We start from the raw sequence: 23,975 nt of genomic DNA on the forward strand, positions 1-23,975 counted from the left end.
TTAGGGGCGAATTCAAATCTGACAGGAATTAGAGGGAAAAGAGGTTATATTAAAGGTAGTTCAAGATCAGAAAGAAAGGTTTAGAAGAGAGTTCTTAAATTTGTGAAAAGTTTTAAATCAAAAATGACCTTAAGAAGGATCAGTTAACAATAGCTAAGATGTATATCGAATGTCGGTGTATGCACATTTGCTTAAGAATAACCAGAACTTTAAATTCAACCTGATTTAGTTAACTTACAGCAACTGAAAAGTTAATTCATTGTTTATCAGATGCTTTAACAGCACATGCAAATAGCGTACTGTTAACATCTCAGATGAGTGTGCTTAGTTCAGGTACGTCAGTTTATTAACTGAACTGTGGATTAGGGAAAGGTTGTTTTGTTCAGATCAGATGTAGCCTGCAAAAAAATTGTAGAGCTCTCTTAATTTGGGGAGGAAAACCTGAAACCAAGTTATAAAACATGCGTACGAGTGACTGCTGCAGAGGAGGCAATACATTTTCTGAGTGGCATGTGTTTGGACATAAAGACATCTAAATCTTATAACAGCTGATATTTTCGAAAATGATGCACTTCAAGCTTAAAAGCACCATTATGTCTGTTCAGTAGATAATTTAAATTAGTTTCATTAAGATTATTGCATTGTTTTAAAGCTATACCTAGGCTTTATTGGGATAGGCAATTAATTTTGAACCATGGCTAGAAAATAAGGATAATATCTGAGATGGCACAAAATTCTTCATATTTCCATGCCTCAGTAACGTGTTGAAATACACCAGAAATTTATTTAATAATATGTCAACGTTATCCAAGCAAATCTCATGGAAGGAATCTCATTAAAAAGTAATTAAGATCAGGGAATAGCCATTCCGATTGCCAAACATGAACCTTATCGAGCATGTTTGGGATGCTTTAAGGTGACACTTTGAAACTCTGTTTTTCTACTTAGTTTCCTGCCACTTCATATTTAGCATAATACTTCGTTTATAGCATCTTCTCAAGAAAATGGATAGCAGTTCTTACTAAACGAATCACAAAATCGATACCATTGCATTTACATTCTTCTAAATGCTATATTGCAGCTGTGACTGACAACACTTTATATGAAAACACCTTTGTTGTGTCAAGGTGGCATTTAAAATATAATTCATACACATGCCATAATTTCTAAAATAAAATCATCGCCTAGAAATTTATTTTATGTTATTTGACATTTTACTACGCAATCAATATTTGGCTTTTGTTATTTCATTCATATTAATTCGTAGTTATCAAAGTTATTTCTAAGACTATTTTTCTTAGTACGCGGAAGCTGGTATTTCACTTTTTCAGTTTCTTCTTATTAATCCCTCTCAACTTTCCTGAGAATTCCGAGCCATGTCGTTCTAAGATCATGTTTCCCAGAGGATTATGGGATATATATATCCCACAAACTTTCTTTTTCGTTTCAGCCAAGTAATACTTCAAAAGAAGATTTAAGATCGCTCCCGGAGCTTTAGAGATGACCTTTCTGTTTATCCTTTAGCATTTCATGGGATCAGTCGTTGCATAACAGGGGGAAATAAATAGAATATATTAAAAAAAATAACGGATATCTAAAGAGCAGTAAGAAATATGTTTTTATCCAATGATTTGAACTCTATATCAATTTTTTATATTAAAAAATAGGAACATTTTAATAACCATCTAATATTCACAAAAATAAATAGATAAATTATATATATTTTTTTAGTTTTGTTGAATTCAACACAGCTGTATTTTCAAGTTATTTGAAGTCATCGAGAAGAATAACAACAAATTTTGGTTGTTGTTAGGTTTGGTTTGGTTATATTAACGTCCCGTTTGAAGCAACACTAGGGCTATTTTGGGACGGACCTCGTCATTTTGAACCACGGTCAGATGACGAGGACGACACCTGAACTGGCACCCCCCTCTCCACACCACACCAGTGAGAGGACGTTTAGCCTTGACGGATTTAACGTGCAACAGACCCCCTCACAAGACGGCTCTTCGGTGAAATCGGATCTCGAACCTGAAACCCTCCGGTTCCGAAGCCGAGACCTTACCACCTGGCCACCGCGGCAGGTTGTTGCTAGGAGCAATAAACACTTTCACATATTTATGAGACTTTATTTGTTTTCATGCCTATGTTTATAAGTATTTGAGAAATAAAGTATATAAATGTTTCAAAATGTAAGAACGTAAGACGGCAATATATTGTAAAAATTTGAAGAATGAGCTGCCAACGGCAGTTTCGATCCCGTCATTTAACCATAGCTAAAAAATAAGAACTTGCACTTAAATCAGATGACTTGAAAACGGAGGAATTAAAAAATTCATGTTCCACTATTTGTGTCCATGATTACTAAAGGCGTGGAATATAAGTATGTATCTCTAATTTAAGAAACAGAAATAAGAGTAAATCAAATAATATTCATATTTGACATGAAGATCTAAAAAATAAAACGTTTAAAGGAAATAGTTTATGAGATTATAAATTATTAAAAATGAAAACTTACTTTAAATTGATTTTAGGTTGCAATTAAAACGATATAAAAGAAATTAATTGTTAACTTGACCGTTTTTTTTTTGAAAAGCAGGTTAATTTATTTTAGATGGCCCAGTTTATAATGGTTGGAGTCGAAATCCTTTGCACATATTGATTACAATGTATTTATCGATTTTTTTTTTGAAAAAGGAATATCTCATAATCAAATATCTTAGTTTTATTTTCACAAACATAAAAGTCATTTTCGCTATGTATGTATATATGGTTCATGTTTTCTCCTGTGTTGCATTTAATCAGATTTTGTACACTTATTATATAAAGTTAAATGAAGAATACAATCAACTTTTCAAAGTACAAAAATGACTCTAATATTAAATTAATCAAATGTTTGCCTTTTTTATATTTTGAACTGCCTGTACCGCTATTTTTTTAAAGTTCTCTTTATTTTAATGCGTCTTTTATCAGTGCTGGTATTGGTTTGGAAGTAGCGATTTAACCATCATTAAGGCAATCGATGAAATCCAGTCGAAGAAAGCTTTCTTATACAGCCTTTGTAAGGAAAACCTGCAGTATTAATGTAACAAATATTAACAACTTTTGAAGATATTTAGCTATCGGCAGTTTTTATAAATCTTTTAATTTAACTGATATTATAATTTTAATTAAAAGAACTTAAGGGTATAAAAGTATTATTTTGTATATTATGATATTTCATACGAAAGCAGTTTTTCATAAAAATTTTATACTGAAAGGATTGAAATACTTAGAAAATCTGTGTATACAAATTAATATAGACAAAAACGCAAAAGAGAGTACCGTGAAGTCTATTAATTATTAAAATAAATTTAATGTAGTATTAAACACATCGTCTCTCCAAGTCATTTAGACATATTCATATTACAGGAACTCTATAAGTCGCTAAATACAAGAAATGTATTTTCGCTAAAAGTCTTTCAACAATGTTCAGCCTACAGATGGAACACTGCAATTCAACACAGATGGAAGTGTCCCCCCCAAAAAAAAATAGAAGTCACCTATACTGCCATATTTATGTCATTATATTTATGTTATGCTGTCATTTTACGACAGAGATTTTAAGAGGAAGATTATGTATGATGGCATTCAATACAAACTCCCCATCAAGATAAGACAACCGTATTTAGCATTAACTATCTAAAGAAATAAGCAAAGGACTGTAACAGAACTGTAACGAAAACTGTGGTATCCTCGTTATTCGAGGATACCACAGTTTCAAGATAGGCCAATGAAGACTGTTAAAAGAGTATAATCTACATGCCTCAGATCTTTCAGATGTATTCCATTCATTCCTTGCTTCTGCCTTTTAATCTAGAATAAAAAAGATATACAGTGAAGATTTGGGGTGTGCGTAATCCTGGGTTCTTGGAATGGATATCCAAACTCAGTCTAGAAACGTGATAGATCATATTTACTAAAATATTTTTCTGCAATTACATTTTTATCTGGGTACAATGGGCGTTGAATCTGTCCTTAGATGATCCCTCCATAGAATTCTCCGTTTTCTCTTCCAATTTGAACCTCGTTATATATGTATGTGATACAATAGAGCAATTGACATCAAGACTGCATCCATTTCTTAGTCTTATTCAATAACTTACCATCGATTTAAAGTGAAGTGGGACTACTAGTAGTAACAAAAGGAATTAATGGAGCAATTTAATGCATACCCAAACTTTGCATTGGTTATCATGCAACACATGGCGATAACATAATTTATTAATTTTCATAAAAAATAGGAGTTAAGACTCGAGATGTAGTTTTCTAGCATATAATATTCTTTTACTCTTGAGAGTATTTCCTTCATTTCTTTACTGCCAGCACCAACAGCAACAAAACGGAATTAATGGAGTAATTGAATGTATGCCCAAATGTCGCAATACACAAAGATAATATAATTTGCTTTCATAAAAAATAATATGACTCAATTCTCGAGAGATAGTTTTCTAGCATATATTCTTATTTTGCACCAGTAAGTATTTTATTCTTTTCTTTTCATCTCTTTCTTTTTTTGACTATAGTAGATTTAAAATCACAATTTTGCCTTATTCTCCTATGGAATAAAATAAGCCTTATATTTTTAGCAATTGTTCGTCGCTCTCCGACTTATTTAGTATGAACTACCATTATCTTTAATTTAAGAGTGCATTTATTACTTTTAAAATTTTTATCATCAACCACACATTTTAAAATATTTATACTGTATCACCTATTTTTACAATCTACTTTTACTTTTTTCACTTTATCACTTAGCATTAAGCCAATAATTACTTTGCTTCGACGAAAATTGCAGTATTGTACAATTTTAAACAATAAACTTTTAAATTAACTGTTTTAAATTCAATATTTACAGTAGAAATTTCCAGTATCCTGAAAAATGTTGCCACCAGCAAAAAATATTTGGGAATGAATAGAATAAAAATGTTCTATTCGATATTCGACTTGATTTAAGAAAAAGCTCAGTCGAATTCTTTGCAGATGGCAGAAAATAAATTACTATAAATAAGTATTCACTATTTATTCGCTTTTTCTTACGCGTTTCTCTCCTGCGACTTCTTTAAAGAGAGCTTATTAAGTTTGCTTTAATGCTTCGTTATGGAGAATAGATTTTTTTTTTCATTTTTCTCAAATAGAAAAGAGAAGCGGTGAAACAATATTAGCTTCTTGCAGCAACCACGAGCACCACCGAAACCAGGATTAAAAAAAAAAAAAAAACACCATTGCTTATAAAACGTTTAAAAACTTATCAAAGCTAAGGCGTAAGAAGACTTTTCCCTCTTTAATTTGATTTCCTACTGAGGATTAACGGATTATCGGTAATTGCGTTACGCTTATTTCTTTTTAACAGCACAAATTTAAAGAAGCAGAGGAAGCCGTCAGAATACAAATGAGCCGTAGAAAATTGGAAGATAATGACTTCAGTGTTAAGAAAAAAGCTGATAATCTTATAAAAGAGCCGTTAATGAGAAAAATTGAAGAAATTCATCCTTAAATCGGAGAAAGTGTGGATATAAAACAGAGTAATAAATACAAATTTGAAATAATTTTTTCGATTTCGAATTTTTTTTTCCTTCTTAAATAATTTTCCCTTATTGTTATATGCAATTCATCCATTGATTTTACAATTAAAAAATTTCAAATGTTCACTAAGGAATAACAATACTTTATTCTAAACGAAAACACGAATGCACAGTAACACACAGAAACAAAATAAGTTAGAGTATATTCAAGAATAGAATCTGCAGTAAACAATAGCATAGAAACAGAAATCGTTATTTAATACAAAGAGCTCGTTGAAGATCAACACTTCAAAGAGAAACTTCGTTTAATTACTCTTTTTCTATCCGATTGTTGACTCTCGTTTCTGTACCTTCATTTTTTATAGTTCCTGTGACATGGCAAAGAAGTTACTAGAAGGATATCGTATCTTCACTCCTAATAGCGATATCGCCAAACTTCGAGTAGATTGGGAGATTTTTATTTTTCTCGCCAAATTCCTTGTCATGTCACTAAAAGTTTGTTAAACTTATCATCAATGCGGGAGAATCATTAATGTGGCATCCATTCAATAGTCCACTAGAGCTGTGTATGAAACTTTCGTCTTTACCATAAAACTAACTGAGTAGGAAAGCAATAGTAGAAATTCCTAATAATATGCATTTTAACAAATTTATATACTTTTTTTCAGCAAATATAACTTTCGAATAACAAATGAAATTGAAAATTCTAGAGTAATGATAATTATTCTATAGTTTGATATTTATAGAGTTAATAAATATTGACAAATTCTATTTAACTAAAACCCTGCCAAGCTACATACAGGAAACACATTTTATCAGATGCTATCTTGTGGTTACTAAGAATGGAAGAATGGATCTGCTTTAAAACAAATCTATTTAAGTATTAAATTCATGTAAAACTTTTGGAGAACAGTATGTTCTAAATAGAGAAAATTCACAGTCTTGGAACACTTGTTAAATGTGCAATGCCAATTATTTTTCTTTATCCATTGAATTTTTTTTTTTTTTTTTGGTGGGCAAACGATGCGGTATCAAATCACAACATAAGATAACATTAAATCAATTAAAGATATTAAACGATGTAGCAATTATATTTAACACTGCCATTACGTGTATTTATTCCAGTGTCTAACGTGCATAGGAAATTAAAAAATGGAGGGCTTTTCTCAAATACCAAAATTGATGAAAGTAATACCAAAAAATAGTGATAGTTAAATATTTTTAATCCAAATAATATCGGTATAAAATCAAGTAGATTTGTACAGATATGTTTAAAATATTCACTGTATATCTTTTCTTTTTTAAATAAGAAATAATACCACAGCATCTGATGCATGAAAAGAATAAACGTAGTATATATTTTACACATTTTTTTTTTACTCCAATTATATTTTCCATCTTTTTAGTATTTTTTTCCAACTAAAATCCTTCTAAAAGATTCCAATTTCCTTATATATACATTTACTCGCATGTAACAGTAATTACGAAAATATATGAAAAAAGCTGTGGTTTTATTTATTTTAATATCTTCTATCGCCAAGCCAATTTATAAATTATGATTTAATTTTTATTATTTAATTATTTTATTTAATTATGATCTAATTTTGTTAAACAACAAACTATTTATGGCCAAAAAATTGCCCTATGGTCAGTCACAACTAGTATATTTACAAGAAGTCTGTATAGAATGTCAAAAATAAAAGCTGCCCTAATCAGAGCTACTTACAGACGAAAATATTTATCAGAAAACAATGGATAACTTAATGAAAAAATGCGGGAAACATTCAACAAATTTTAAAAAGTTAGTTCCAAATACGCCATGAAAGAGCTTACGAATCATGCTATGAAAACCTGTAGTACACATGCAAATTTCGATGGGATTAAGTAGTAGTTATAAAATCTACAGATGGTAGAGGTAAAATTGTAGCGGATCGACGGTTGATAGTATTAAGATCAATCCTGTACTTAACAGAGACCTTTTCTGCTTAATCTAAAGACCTAAGTTTTCCATGCTTCTCAGTGTTCCTATTTTTTTTTCAAATGATCTTATTTCTTTGTTTTCCGAATTCGTTTAACAGTGATTTAAGATGTTCAAAGCCTCTGCTATAGAAAAAAAAATCTTGTTAACGTGGCCGGCAAAAACAGTGAAAACCATTCTCCATAATTAGATGTAGGCTTTATACTAGCTGAAGCTAAAAAAGTTGCATATGTAGCACGGTTTCATGCACTTTAGAGGCCATATTTGGGAATAATTTTTTTTATTCTCAAAATGTTCCTTCCATTCTTTTATTAAGACATTCACAAGATTTCACAATTTTTGCTGACTAATGATTGTAGCTGCTGGCAATTATGAAGAACTTTAGTTATGGACATCCTGTACTGTTTATTCAACTGTGTGATGACTAATTCATATCAAAGTATCTTCCTTTGTTACTTCTCTTTTTCAACTTTTAGATTCATTTACAGCAGAAATTCTCTTTCAAAAGTGGAAGAGATACTCCGAAATATTTGGAATATGATAGTTTTGTTGTTGTTTTCGTGTTCATGGAAATGCAAAAAGTGAGGAAAGAAAGTCTCAGATATATATGATGGTTTTGATACTGAGAGCTGCGAGTTTGAGAATTTTCACCGAGTACCGATGGATTTAATATGCTAGATTTAAATCCTTAACCTTTTTGTGTAATGTTGATATTGTGCCGTAATGACATAATAAAATTCCAGTTATGTGACAAATGTTTTTTTTTTTTTTTTTTTTTGCTATCAAAGGGCTACAGATATGATTCTGCTTGGGGATGTACCACTTGTCTCAAGAGATGAAAGCCATATACCTTCGTTTCAGGGTTTCCGAAAGTGAAGTTAGTTAGTTGGTTATATTAACGTCCCGTTTTAAGCAACACTAGAGCTATTTTGGGACGGACCTCGCAATTTTGAACCACTTACAGATGACGAGGAAGACACCTGAGCTAGCACCCCCTCTCCACACCACGCCACACCAGCGGGAGGACGTTTAGCCTTGACGGATTTAACGTGCAACAGACCCCCTTACACGAAAGTTCTTCGGTGGAATCGGGTCTCAAACCTGAAACCCTACAGCTCACAAGCCGAGACCTTACCACCAGGCCACCGCGGCCCATTCCCGAAGGTGAAAAAAAAAGTATTTGGGAGCGAGCTAGTTAGACTTCATTGAGATTTTGAGAGAGAGTGAGCAGATAGAACTCACTTTCTTGCACAACTTTGAGATTTCTAACTGAACTGCATACTTCGAAATTCACTGTTGTTCAAATGCAATTTTTGTTGTTATTTGAATTAACTTCTCGATATCATTCAATTATTATGCAGTTGAGCAAAGAGTATTGGGAACTTTGTACTTATAACTTTAAATGAACAGCTCTTATATATATATATAAATTTTTTTCGTGTATCTCAAGTTTATCTATATACATATCTTTCCTAAAAAATGATATCTTATACAAAAAATTTGTATTACTAAATATTGACATGCGACATACATAGCCTGCATAAGCGTCTCAGAGCCGGAGTAGTGATAAGGGCTTCAGACTTCCATGCATTTTTCTCATGTTCGTTCCGGCATTTGAAATTCAATTAAATTATTTCATTTATAATTTTAAACAAGACATAAAATAAGATTTTACAAAAAAAAAAAAAAATGCCGAGCGAAGATTGGTAGCTGTACTTACTATTTACAAGTATACTTGTAAATAATATAAATAAATCCATTTAGTCACAATACTGAGTACTTGTGTAGTCCAAACTTTGCTCTCCATAAGTTACAGTGCTAAGAAAGAGGTCCTGGTTCAAGTGTCGCCATCTGACCACAGTTCAAATTACAAGATTCAAGCCGGAACTTTTCTCATGTAGCTTCCTTTGCTAAATTAACTGGATTGAAGACTAGTTTTCTGCAATTTTATATAATGAGATTTCATAAAAACATAATGGATCGAATCTATTGAAGCGGAAAGAAAAAGAAATGAAAGATAACGCGATGAAAAATTCATTCAAATGGAGAGGACAGAGGGGGGAAAAAGGAGCAATAACAGGAGTCGAGCGACCGTGCTTTCCATCTGAAAAAGGCCTGAGCAAACAGTGAAGTAATCTTGTCTAAAAATAAAAGAAATGCTGTTTCACTCCGGGAAACATTAACAACTGTCTCACGGGTACTGCCGATAATTTAGAGCCACCCAGATGAAGGAAAAACGCTTCTCTCCCGGTTCCTGCGCAGAATGTTCAATGAGACTTCGAATCAGTTTCATCTGTCTTAAATGCCGCTTTTTATTTTCCACTCCCGTAGAGTTAACTGGAAGACCTTATTTAGGACGATAACAAGTGAGGCGATGGAACAGCGTGTTGACTCGGATAAATTTGGGATGACCAGACGTCCGTTATGAAGCAAGACTGTCTTTTTTTTTAATTCTCTGGGTGATTACTTCATTTATTAAAGTGAAAATAAACTCAAATGTTTTCATTATGAAAGAAAGAAAGATAAAAAAGTTAAGACAGTGACCGGAAAAAATTATCTTATTTTCTAGATATGGGTAACTGAAACAATTGTCTTTGATTTGAAAAGAGAAAACTTTAAAACTGCTTTAGAGCTGTCAATAAATATGTTCTTTACAACTGTTCGATTTAAATCGAGCTGGTTGCTCAGAGGAGCTCTTGGCTTTCTTATAATACAATTGAAATGTAGGTCTGTTTTTTTTATAAATATTTTGAAAGAAGCTTTCTGAAGTATCTTCTATATATGTATCTTAGCTAAGGTTTGTATGGCTCCCTCTGATTAAAATATTGGGAATTTTTTTTCCTTGGCTTCTATCCATCTATTTATTTGTTAGGTTAACATACCAAAATGAAATATTTTCTGTAATTAAGCCTTATTTCCCACTAATATAAATAACACACACTTTCCATTCTTCTGTGGAGTTTAGAAACTGATTATATAATTCTAATTAAACATTACGCAATGATGCATCATGTTGGCTTTATAAATAAATTTAAATGCTTCTAATAATCAAGGAATATGGATAATTAAAATAATTTTCTGAAGTTAGCTTGGATTCCCCATTTGTCTTAATGTCAAAAAGTTATAATAAAAAATATGTGAACAATGAAAAATTTTAAATAAGTTTACTTTAATTAAAAATAAAATTTCAAAATTTATTTTACCTATGTTTTTATTATTTATAGCAGCAGAATCAGAATCACAAATTGCTTTTCAATAGTAAAAATCAAAATAAAACGTAGAGTACAAGATTAAATAACAACAATAACAATAATCTTACTATTAGTTTTTCGTTAATAGAAATCACAAATATTTAATGCATCATTTGACAATAACTATGAAATTAAATCCATAAATTCCATTCCATTGCATTGATAGTTTTGCTGTCCCATTAGCCTAAAAGTACTTGAAGCTTAACCACTGGGGTGGCCGAAACACGAAATAAAATGAAATGATGCATCCAAGTTATATGAGCGCCCGAGTTGCAGTTTCAACTTCAGCTTTCAGTTTCCGCTCGAGTTGCAATTCGGATTTGCAGCTTCAGTTTTGATTTACTCTATTTCCCTATGGTGCATCCTTTAGAAGTTGCGACAGGTTCCGGTTGTTCCTGGGACCAATTTCTATTGCTACGATTTGTTGTTCTCTTCATTTTATTAGATTTTCCTTTTATTTTTTAAACTATCGTTGTTCATTTTTTATTAAAGGAATTCACAATTATTCTAAGGTATTCAAATATAACAATTTTAGTGGAGGTTGGGTACAGGAATCAGATAAAGCTCAATATATTTGTACCACCAATAACTAAATTTTAAAATACGCTATCGTACAACTAGGTATATTTAATAAAACGGCAGGGTTATTTACAACACTGAATAAGTATTTAAACTATGATTTATGATTATATTCGGCTTGGTTCTTTGATCAAATAAATAAATAAAGAAAATAAAAAAAATGAATACAGAGTATTTTCTTTACAGGTGGAAAAAATATTTCCACATCTATTTTGTCTATTTTAATGAATGATTGCGCCTTATTAGCAGGCATATTGATGTAACCAAAGAAAACTTCTAGAAATTTTTGTCACAATTAATGAATCTTATGAAGAAATTATATGCAAAATTTAAGTGAAGTTTATTACAATTCATGATTCTGAATCATTTACATAAATTTATTTTTCATTCCTTCAACCAAACATGAATTTATTAAAGTGGCTTTAAACTAGGAAACAAATTTTGATAGTTTCTTTAATGATTTTAACTCATGTTCAAAATATGTTGTAAAACAAAAGAATAGGGGGAAAAAATCAAAACACCATTCTTTTAGTAGAATATCAAATGTGCAAAGCTTTTTTAATATGATAAATATAGATACTACCTAAAAGTCTAGTGAATGTACAGAAAAAAAAACACGGGAAGAGACCGCGATTGTGAAAATTTTTGCTCCTAAGGTGAAAAATTTTTAGAGCTTTCCTATCATTTTTACTTCTTGTTCTTGCAAAGGTGGTCTCTTATAGTCTTCAATTAATGAATTTACATTCCCATAAACTAATTAATTTAACTAACTGCTGAGCATGCAATTATTATATAATTAAACATTAATATAATTATCCCTTTTTAATGGAATTAATTTTCATTGATAATTATTTCCGAAGATTTCTTTTGTCTCATTTGAAGTAAAAGGAAATGTAAACAATTTCTATTACTAAATTTGTAAAAAAAATAATAATTAGAAGCTTTTCATAGAAAAAAACCCATCGTTATTTAATCTTTTCATATATATATCCAGAATAAATTTGTTATCGGAATATCATTCGAGAAAATGGCGTAAAAAAGAAAGTTATATGTATAAAATCCTTTGGACATACAATTCTGTGTTATTGTCATCAAATCGCGCATCGTTAACAAATAAATTGTATTGAAGAGAGAATTATCATTCTGTCCTCCAGTAAGCTAATAACGATGAAAATCCTAAACTAACAGAATTATAATTGCTTATAAAACTTGTGCTAAGGAAAAGTTGTTTTCAAAATTTAATACCAAGTCATAAAGAAAAACTTTTCGAATTTTACTGGATTGATGAAGGTCAACCAAAAAGGTATTGAAACGGAGTAAGAAGGGAAGGAAAAAAAATAAATAAAAAAAGACCGAAACCGCAAGTTTGTGGTGAAAAAAAAATAACAAATAAAATAGCGTCTCGATCAAAAAACTCTCGAGGACTAAGGAGAAAAAGAGAAAAAAAATGTGGACAAAAGGTAAAGAAATCTCTTAAAACACGAACTAAGGCACAGAAATAAAAACCCTTGGGAATCTGAAAGGGAAAAGCTCACAAGAGTCGGAAGCGGAAAGTGGCTAAATAGAAGAAATTAATCGGAAATAATGGCAAAATAAACTTTTCATATAAAATGTTATGTGATTGCTTATGTTTTAGACGTATTGTTACATCCTTCTTTCAAAGAATTCTAGTTATTAAATGAATGCTTGTAAAGAATTTCCAGAGTTCAAATAAAAGTTATTTTATAAAAACTTACCGCAAGCCACATCTTTAGCGATGGTTTTGCTTTTATTTCATTCTCGATTCTTTGTTTTTATCGATAAGTCATCTGAAGTATTTTGATGCATTAACTATGTATTGAATGGTACGATGCAAATGATTATTATAAGTTTAAGTATATTAGCTCATTTCAGTATTCTACATTCATTTTTATTTGTACAGTTATAAGTTCCTCCAACCTTAATTTATCAGTCGTAATGAAATTTTATTTGTATCTCTGGTACTCCAGAGATACATTTTCAACAATGGTTTGTTTTAAAAGGAAAATAGTTTTTTAATATATTTTTTTTCAATCAGAATCCAATTTCAGAAGATAACAGAAGTTTCCCTTTTGTTCTGATACAAATTAAAATTTTAATCTTTTATAAAAAAAAAATTCTTCATGAAAAAGTATCCTTGATTTAACATGGAAGCTATATATTCAGGATAGGAGGAAGGAAAACAATTTTCCATAAATGCAGTCAAGATGAAATATTATTAGAGTAGAAAACTCTATTATCCTCAGATTAAATTTCTTTACAGCCAACCTTTTGTAAAAACGAAAGTTTGGTTTAATTTAGTTTAGTTATATTAACGTCCCGTTTAAAGCAACACAAGGGCTATTTTGGGACGGACCTCGTCATTTTGAACCGCGGTCAGATGACGAGGACGACACCTGAGCTGGCACCCCCCTCTCCACACCACACCACACCAGTGGGAGGACGTTTGGTCATGACGGATTTAACGTGCAACAGACCCCCTTACACGACGGTTCTTCGGTGGAATAGGGTCTCGAACCTGAAACCCTCCGGCTCCAAGCCGAGACCTTACCACCAGGTCACCGCGGCTCAACGAAAGTTTGGAGCTACGGTGTTAAAAAAATGGTCTTATTCAAACTATTTGGTCAATGATGAACGAATATTCAGTGACGGCGCTTTATTCTTTCAGATCATTGTTACGATAAGCAAGATGTCAGCGTTAAATTGTATATGTCCAGAACGCTTCTCAACTCTTAAAACTTCACACATTTGATAATTATTATTTTCATTTCAGATTTTAGCTATAGAATACATTTATTAAATATTTGAAGTTGTTTAATGGCCACAGAAATGATAATAAGAAACGTCATACATCTGTAGGAAGTACAAGCACAGCACACTTTCAATTCATGCAGAGAAAATACTAAATAAATAAATAAAACTCTTGCTACATCAACACAATGTGCACTTTCGATTCTTTTATTTGCTTATATTTTTATAATATAATATATATGATTTGAAATGAAACAGATTAATTTGTGTTTTGATAGATGATAGTAAGAGAAATTACAAGAAATTAAATGCATAATTTAGTACTTATAGTTTAGAATTAATAAATGATACCTGACAACAAAGACGTGTAATTATTGAAATCCAATTAATGAAATCCAATTAATTATTGAAATGTGAAATGGCCTGGTGGTAAACTCTCCATTTCGGAATCGGAGATCAGATTTTACCGAAGAACAGTCTTGTAAGCGGGTCGTGCACATTAAACCAACGGGGCCAAATGTCCTCCTCCTGGTGTGGTGTGGAAGCTTGGAGAGAGGGTTGCCAGCTCAGGTATCGTCCTCGTCATCTGACCGGGGTTCAAAATTACGAGTACTGTCCCAAAATAGCCATAGTGTTGCTTTAAAATGACCCTGAACTGAACTAATTAATTATGGATTCAAACGCAAAATTTTGACTTAATGCATATGTGATTTCGAGACCCGATTCCAAGGAAAATCCTCCATGTAGGTGAGTCTGGTGCAAACTAAATTCAACGATGTTGAAACTTGGAGAGAAGGTTGCCTACTACGATATCATCTTTCTCATCCATCCGCGACTCAAAACTACGATATCAGTTCTGAAATAGTGTGGTTTCCAAATTGGACAGATATGAAACTAAATTTAATAAAAAAAATTATTCAAAACTAGCTATGTACTGTTTCGAGTGCGGATAAAAATTCCATAATCCATCACAAAGCGTCCGCTTGCATAAATATCTGGATGCGGGTTTTTCAGATGAAACGCTTAATTTCTGGAAGTAGCGGCCTCCTTCTCTTATGACGTCAGTTTCAAGGGTAACAAGCTTTCAAGGCCAAGTAACTGCTACTGGCACCCTCAGCACCGCATTCATTTCACCGGTATACCTTCCCTCGTTGAAAGCGCGGGGAAAAAGAAAGAGTGGCACTGAATGGCAGGTTTTCCTCGAGGCATGTGCGCAAACAAAGGGCGGAAGTTTTTCCACGTGGTTCCCTTCAAGAGAAGGCAGCTCTCGCCATAGATCATTCGTCGAGATCTTCAGTGGGGCTCCAGGAGAATTTTTCGCGATCGATATGTGAGTGACCGCTCTGGGTGCTATTCAAGTGCAATTATAGATTAGGCAGGGAGTCCTTGTGGGCGAACTCTAATGAAGAGAGCTTTTTTTTTCCTGGCGTCACCCAAAATGGTTATTTCGAGCGCTCTGGAACGTTGGCATTTGCTTGGCGCGCTTTCGTGACCCTTGTTTTCTGAGGTGAAATCCGCGGAATGCATTTGTACTTTAAGTCAAGTTTTGGTTGATGCTTTCATCAGCTCTGGAATTAAATTTTTTTTAAAGGAAACTGCGTTTGCATGTCTCTTATGAATAATTTGTCTTTTTTGTCTCCTAATAATCGTTACAACTTATTATTATTATTATTAATTGCAATTCAATAATAATTAATTTTCTTATTAAGACTATATCTTCAATGTTTTATTTTACATCTTATCAGTGTTATAAGATGAAATATTTGGCAGCTTAAATGTTGCTATTATTATTATTTCATCAATAGACCATCGTAATACAATATTTTACGAAAAAAAAAACAAAACAATCTTTTTAAAAAGAAATTACTGTGTTCATGAAGTAATTTCTGTTTTTGAAAGTTTTACTTTCCTTATATTCTCAAAGAAAACCCTCTAAAGGCCCCTAAGAACAATAAAGAATTATCTATTCCCTACAGACTAGGGAATAGATAATTTTTTTATACGTTGTCTGGTCGTCTTTTTCTGGCGTTTCTTTTTCATCTTTTTCTTCTTCTCTCCTCCTCTTTATCAAGATAGTTTCCTCTTTTTTATATTAGAAAAATGCAATTATATTAACTAAACACGCTTGCTATTCGAATTAGTTTTATGACGCTATTGAATGTATGATGATGTAATAATTACGAATTCTGAGTTTTGTTGTTAATATCGTATCTAGATATTTTGTTCGTTATTATTTTGTATATTGAGAACACTGATGTTTTTTCTTTTTAGAAAAAATATTTTAGATATCATGCTCTGGGATTTTTATTATTAAATAAAAGTAATTGAATTCATTCATCAGTAAATGATAACATACGAGAAGTTGTATTTATTGCAATATAGAAAATTGCAATATAGACGCTAGAACCGTCTAGATTTAAACGGAATGAATTTATATCCTTCGGTAATGAAATAAAATCTATGTTTAATAGGGAACAAAAAGTTAATTAATTGAACTTTTAACTAATACTGTTGACATTTGTATGAAATCTTTTCAACAGAAACATATAAGTGCGTTTCGAATTCTTCCTGCAACTGTTTTCGTATCTGTAGGCACAACAAATTTGCTGATGATATTAACAATGGCGGATTAACTCATTTTGTTGCCCTAAGCAGTGAGCAATATGAGAACTTTTTTTAAAGTTTATTTTCATATTTCAATACATTTTAAATTTATGCAGCATGTTAATTATTTATTTTGCATTATTCTATATTTTACTAATTTAATGATAATATATAATTTTTGTTTTACTTACTTACTATAACTCATGACTGTGTGGTATGCATGTTTATACACAATAATATAAATATTTTGTATTTAGAAATACTGTAATGATTAAACCAACCAAACTGACCATTTGTAACAGACGATGTGTTAATATTAACATAATATTTTGTCAAGACAGTAATGAAACAAAAACAAAATTTGAATTTAATATTAAATTGAACAATAAAAAATTATGAGGCAAATACACTCACCAAAATTATCGTACGCAAATTAAAAAATGGAAAATGAAACCACAAAACACTTGTACGGAAGTACAGTTGGATTCTTAGTTTGACTCTCAGGACTTATTAGTAATATTCTTTCAACATCGATTATCACTGTCTGATTAATTCAAGTTATTTGTTATATGTAGCTTTGTTATATTTGTTATATTGTGTATTATTTGTTATATTATGCGATGTACCAGTCTTCAAGAAAAGGGAAGTCTTCAGGACTTATTAGTAATATTCTTTCAACATCGATTATCACTATCTGATTAATTCAAGTTATTTGTTATATGTAGCTGTGTTATATTTGTTATTATTATTATTTGTTATATTATGCGATGTACCAATCTTCAAGAAAAGGGGAAGAACACTTCGACAATTTTGAAGAAGATATTATTTTCTATGATCTTAATCTTATCAATACTTTGTGCTGTCTCTGAAATGACAGTACTTTTTAATCCTGAGTACAGGATCAAATCTGGCGATAAATCGCCAAACTGACGGTTCAAAACAGAAACAACATTAAATATAAATCAAAAACAAACATTCGGAAACATCGACAAAAGAAATAGATTAATTTTCGGATTGCTTTTTTGGCAGCTTCATCGATATTGGTTGCTATCTAGGTCAGTTTCGCAATTTGCTGTCATTCGTCCTAGAGCAAGACGGAAAACTCGATTTTTTTTATGTGTTTCGAATTTCGAATATATGTGCAAATAGAAAATGAAATAATATTTCTATTGCAACTTCTTTTTCTTATTCAAGATATAGTTACTTTTTTAACTTTACGAAGAAACGTTTTTTAAAACAAATAATGAATAATAAATAATAATAATGAATAAAATAATTTAAATAATAAATGAAAAAGTTTTTTTAACATACTTCTATCTAACAATTTAAGTAATAATTCATTTTATTAAACATAATTTTATCACTTGGCTTCTTTTGTTAAGAGAGAAAACAATCAACTTTAAATTATTCTTTTAAAAGAAAACAACGAAATGAATTGCTTTAAATATCAAAAAATAAGAAAGAAAGGAAAATAATTAATATTATTAAGTAATAAAAAATACGTAGTTTTTTATTTCTTTTTATTCATTTTACATAAATTTATTAGCTTTTATTTTCAGTAAGAGATGATTTTTTTTCACTACACAATTTTTTTTTTCATTAGCTACAAATTATCCGATATTATTAATTGCTGATATAAAAATATCTATAAGAAGAAAAATATCAATTAATCATAAGACATATAAAAATCATTAGATATAACTTCTTTTATAATTAATTTAAATTTGTTTTATTTAGATAATTTTTACATGCAATTTCTATATCTTATTTCGGGCAAATGCTCACAAATAAATAATATAAATTAAAGCTATAATTTAAAATTTAAAAAAATTAATTGATTACAATATATTTATCATTCATTTTTTAGGAAAAAAATCTTATTTAGACAAAGATATAAAAATGCAGCTAAATTGTGCGACGAAAAAAAAAAAAAAATTCAGAAAAATTTGATATTGCAACACATCAAAATTTGTTACTTAAATTAATTACAACTTATATAAGGGTTTAATTAAAATTGATAACAAATATTAGGCTTTTGGAATTTGGAGGAGGAAGGGGCTCTGAGATGTTCATTGCTTAAGAGCACTCAGAAGATTTAATATGGCACTGCATCAAGCGACCTTTTCGGCTCATGTTGCTGCAGTTTCCAAAAATGATAGGCCTCCACCGAACAGATCGGTTGTTTTTTTCCCCTATTGGACTTGAATGGATGTTTTGAATGTTGTCTCTACTTTATTATAGATTTTTAATATCTTGTCACAGCACCGGTAGATATATCTTTGTACTTTCTTCGAATAATGAAACAGTATTATTTAACATTTCTTTGCCCATATTGGAATGCAATGCAAAATTTTGTGGAATTTCAAATAAATGCTGTTTGGAGGGTCAGAGTATTGACGATGATCTTCGAGCAACGAGATTGGCCTTGTTGGCCCGATCAGAAATTTTTAGCTTCGGGTCTAGAGTTTCCATCGAAGAACGGTCGAGTAAATGGGTCTTGTGCATGCTAAATCCGTCGGGGTCATATGCTCTCCCTCAGTTGCGGTGCAGAATTTTTGAGAGGGAAGTTCCAGACAGGTGTCTTCCTCATCCCTTGCTGCGATCCGAAATCAAGAAGACAGTTCCAAAATACTTTTAGTGTTGTTTTTAACCGGAACGTTCTTAAATTCAGTTAAGAGAGTGGTTCCGAATCGTTACTATAATCTATACTTATAATAAAGCTCAATGTGTGTGTGTGTGTGTGTGTTGACGCTCTACAGGCCAGGTCATTTGACATACAGCTATCAAATTTGGTACATGTATACCTTAGAGGTCGGGAATGTGCACCTGGGGTCCCTTTTTTGAAATTTTAATTATTAATTAAAAACTAACTTTCCCGCCAAAAAAATCTTCCATTTTCCCCACCGCCAACTTTTTCGCCAAAAAAATCTTCCATTTTCCCCACCGCCAACTTTTTCGCCAAAAAAATCTTCCATTTTCCCCACCGCCAAATGAGTAAGGCTTCAGTTTTTTTTTCTCCCAACAGTAATGAGGCTAGGGTTAACGTTTTTCGGTGGATTATTTCAAACGATTCTGTTTATTTTCTTAATGTTTCATGCATTTAAAATTAAACATTGTTAATTAATCCATGTTTCAGATTCATTCTGAAGTACTTTTGAATTAAAATAACACAGAATAAAGGACATTAAAAATGTATAATCTGCATAGCGTTACCCCAACTGGGGTAGAAAAATTCACGCATTTGCGTTAACGTAACTGGCAAAGAAAATTCACGCATGCGCATTGTCTTCTGATTGTTGACATGACAACCAACGGATGATTTAAATTATTTTTAGGTTAGTTGCATGCTTTTGTAAGTAAATTGTATTTATGTTATATATTTTTTGTTTATGCTTATAGTTTTAAGTACATCGTTTTTTAAGTAGTTTTTTTTAACCTGTTTTCAATGATTTAAATTATTTTTAGGTTAGTTGCATGCTTTTGTAATTAAATTGTATTTATGTTCGTTATATATTTTTTTGTATATGCTTATAGTTTTAAGTACATCGTTTTTTAAGTAGTTTTTTTTAAACCTGTTTTAGACCGATTATTTTAAACGATTCATTTTATTTTCTTAGTGTTTGATGCATTTAAAATTAAACATTGTCTGTTCATGATGAATCTGAGAAAATTTTGTTGACAAATTCTTGAGATATTACATAACTTAAGAAAGATATTCTTTAGTCCCCATAAAGTTTAAACGCTCAGTGACTCTATTATCAGTAATCATATTATTAAAAAAAATGCTTTGTTTCAGTAAAAAATAGTATTATATTAATTGCAGATTAATCATTTACACTTTAATTTAAAGCATAAATTCTACGAGGGATAACAGAAAATTAGAGAGTGAATTATATGATTATATTATTAGATTTATAATATTATGAGGGAATTATATGACTATCAAAATTTGAAGTTTTAAAATATTTTGCTGAAGAATCTATTAAAGTTGGAATTGTATAAAATATTTAATTATTAAAATTTTAACGAACATTAAGATTGGCGAACCGGCTGGTCGCCAAAGGCGGCTAGTTAATAATAAATTTTAGAAATGTTATAAAGACCAACAAAACATTAGCATTCTATGGTATTTTGATTAGAGGTTTTAATACTAAATTCTGACGAATTTCTAAACTGAAAATATGATAACTTTTTGGAAATGTGTCATTAGTGGCATTCTTATGCACATTCTTTCATTGTACAAATTTCACTAATTATGAAATTGGAAAAAAATACGACAGAGGAAAAATACTAAAAATAAGATGGTCCTAAAGAATAATATTCTGCGAGATATTCTTGACTTTTCAAATTTTAAATAAATGAAGGAATGATGTATCTATTTTCTGCTATCAAATCATTCAGTTTTAGTGACTGATTTAGTTGATTGGAATGAAATTCTTTTCATTTAAAATATTAGTATCCCAAATATATTTTGTTAAATATGATTCACAGAACAAAGGATCGAAATAAAAGTTAATCGTCCGTAATTTATTAAATCATTTATTGACTGAAGTTAAATAAAATATAATTATTTTCATCATTTAAATCCTTTTAACACATTTATTTCAATTATTAAAGGTTAAAAATTTAGCCAATGGATTCTGAATTGAAAGAATATATATTAACCATGTTTGCTTTAAATAAAGCTGATTTATTGAATTGGTAATGTAGATACTGTAAAAGATCATAAATTTTTTTTATCTCGCATTTATTTTTGTTTTAATATTATATTTCTCTTTTATTTTATTTCATACAGACACGTGCTGAAAATTACACTTTTTTAGATTTATAGTAATATTTAACTTTTTTTTAAAAATTAGAGCTTTTGCCAATGTGATAGCAACTCACTGATGAAAGCTATTTTCCCCCCATGCACGCGTAACATGCTCGTGCAGCATGTTACGCGTGCTCGTGCAGCATGTAACATGCTCGTGTGATAATAATAGCTGCAGTAAGATTTCTTATTAAAGATGACCTCCACTTGTGTCACTTGATTTTCCCTATGCATCTTTTATTATTATTTTACTGAATCTATCACTATTGCTGCTACCACTACATCTTTATTATTATTTTAATTTGCAGATTGTTTTTACAATTCTTATAACAATGATATAACTATAGCGTTCGGTAAACGTTTTGAAATTTAGTTGAATGATCGACAACAAATATTGTAGCGATTTTTTAATTCATGCATTAACACATCGAAAAAACTTGAATGCGGATTTGTAGAATAATAGCAAAACCAAGTTAGTTCTCATAAAAAGAACTCGATTAACCTTAGGGTACGACAGCATTTTAAATCTAAATAAATCATTTCTTTAAAGTAATATTACCACATATTACGATTTTATTACAAAAAAAATACTTGTTATTACAGGCACTGTATTTTACGTTCACATGAATTTACTCGAAAAATCACAAAATCAAGAGTAAATGTCATAATAAAACCACAACTTTTTTGCTATCAGAATTAGCTTCTTGTGTTTAAATGACATATCAGATTTCGCAACTTGTTACGTTCTATTACTTATTTATAACAATATTTCTTATGAAGAAGTAAAAAAGAGAGAATGCTATTTTACATGTTAAATATGTATTGCAAATGATCCAAAATTTCCTGAAAATAATTTCGAAACAATTCTTTGAATAACAGAACGGAGTTTGGAAATTATATTTTCAATGAACAAGCAAAAAGAAATGTGAATGAATTCTTCTTCATAGAATGACATTTCCCCTTCTTGATAAAACGTGATAAAATTAATATGACTAAATTATTTAATCACACTTTTCTTATAATTTTTTCTATAATTCAGAAAATTCTTATAATTCAGAAAACTAAGCAATATATATGGGAATCAAAGAATACGAAGTATTATGCGACTTTTTTTTATAGTTCGAATCTCTGCATCATTTTAAAATCTTATATCTAATTTGATAATAATGCGGAAGTATTTATAAGAGAATTTAAATTTAAGAAAAAAAGAACGAAATTGGTAAAATGAATCCTATATTTCGTCAAAATAAATATCACCAAAAAGGTAAACACATACTTAATGGAAAAAAGTTTGTCCATTCATTTAATTCTTGATATTTCAGACACCATAAGTCTGTAATTTTTCTTATTCATATGAAGTATCCAGAAAAGTGGTTACCATTTCATTCTGATGAGAGCGCGATTATACACAAAAGTTCATGAGGGAAAATGGCATAAAATATTCGGTGGATTCACCTGGGGAAATGATGCCCCAATAAATACAAAAACTTGTAAACACAGGAGAGAAAGTCACGTGACTCACCACAGTGATGCGATGCTGCTCTGGTATCTGAGCATCGTCATCGCTTCTCATGGCACCTTCAGATGAAGTCGAAAACCCCGCGGAAAAGACACCTCTCTGCAAGGGGACATCTCCCGTCTTGTCCTGGATTCTTCTCTGGCACTCGAGTCTGGAAGACAGAAGCAGAAACATTAAGCGCCCATATAGCCAACCTGCCGCACAGTCAACAGATCACGTATACAGTTTACTAGGGCACTTCGAGAAGCTCCGCCCACCCCAAACACCTGCCTCCACTTTGTTTTGATGTTCCTCGATCTCGAGTTTACATTCCCAGAGAATACAAAGTGAGCATGGAAAATGTCATTTAGAAAATGGTCGGGAATGTTAGAACTATGAGTATGAGCAGAAAGATAAATATATTTATTTTTGTGTACATCCGAAACATCTGATACAAATATTTGTTCTCTTGGTTACGAGACATTACATTCAAAAAGATTCGGATCTAGAGTATAATTTCTGAGTTAGTAAAATACATTTTTATTTGCCTTCTTTTCATATACTTTTACTCATCTCGACTTATTTTATGATTGTGAAGAATATAGTAAGTAATAATTAAAAAAAAAAGGATTTTTACTTGCTTTTTGATCTATTTGGAGTTCTGAAATTGTGTAAAGTTTTGAGTTCCAGATGATAATCCAATACTTTAACATTTTTAGAAGTTCTTCCATTAATTAATTGTTTCAGTTTAGTTTTGTTCAACCATAGGAGGTGTCATTTGATAGGATATTTGAGAAATGCTGACAGCAAAATTCAATAATAATTATAGCAATGAATTATGAAAGACATAAAAGATTCAAAAGTGAGGATAATAAAAATAAAAGCGTTTTTGATGTATACTTTTATTAATGTACTAAAA

The 23,975-nt window shown here is 30.7% G+C and overlaps 1 protein-coding gene across 2 annotated transcripts in view; it reads right to left on the minus strand.

Moving 5' to 3' along the window:
- Nucleotides 1-23,975, minus strand: part of LOC129965402 (1-phosphatidylinositol 4,5-bisphosphate phosphodiesterase epsilon-1-like) — a 365,955-nt gene that overhangs the window by 189,579 nt on the left and 152,401 nt on the right. For both annotated transcript variants that reach the window (XM_056079248.1, XM_056079249.1), the window contains exon 2: nucleotides 23,081-23,228. In XM_056079248.1, the coding sequence (XP_055935223.1) occupies nucleotides 23,081-23,131 (51 nt within the window). In that variant the 5' untranslated portion in view covers nucleotides 23,132-23,228. The remainder of the gene's footprint in view (nucleotides 1-23,080; nucleotides 23,229-23,975) is intronic.

The sequence above is a fragment of the Argiope bruennichi genome, chromosome 4, assembly GCF_947563725.1.
Source record: "Argiope bruennichi chromosome 4, qqArgBrue1.1, whole genome shotgun sequence".
Lineage (NCBI taxonomy): Eukaryota > Metazoa > Arthropoda > Arachnida > Araneae > Araneidae > Argiope > Argiope bruennichi.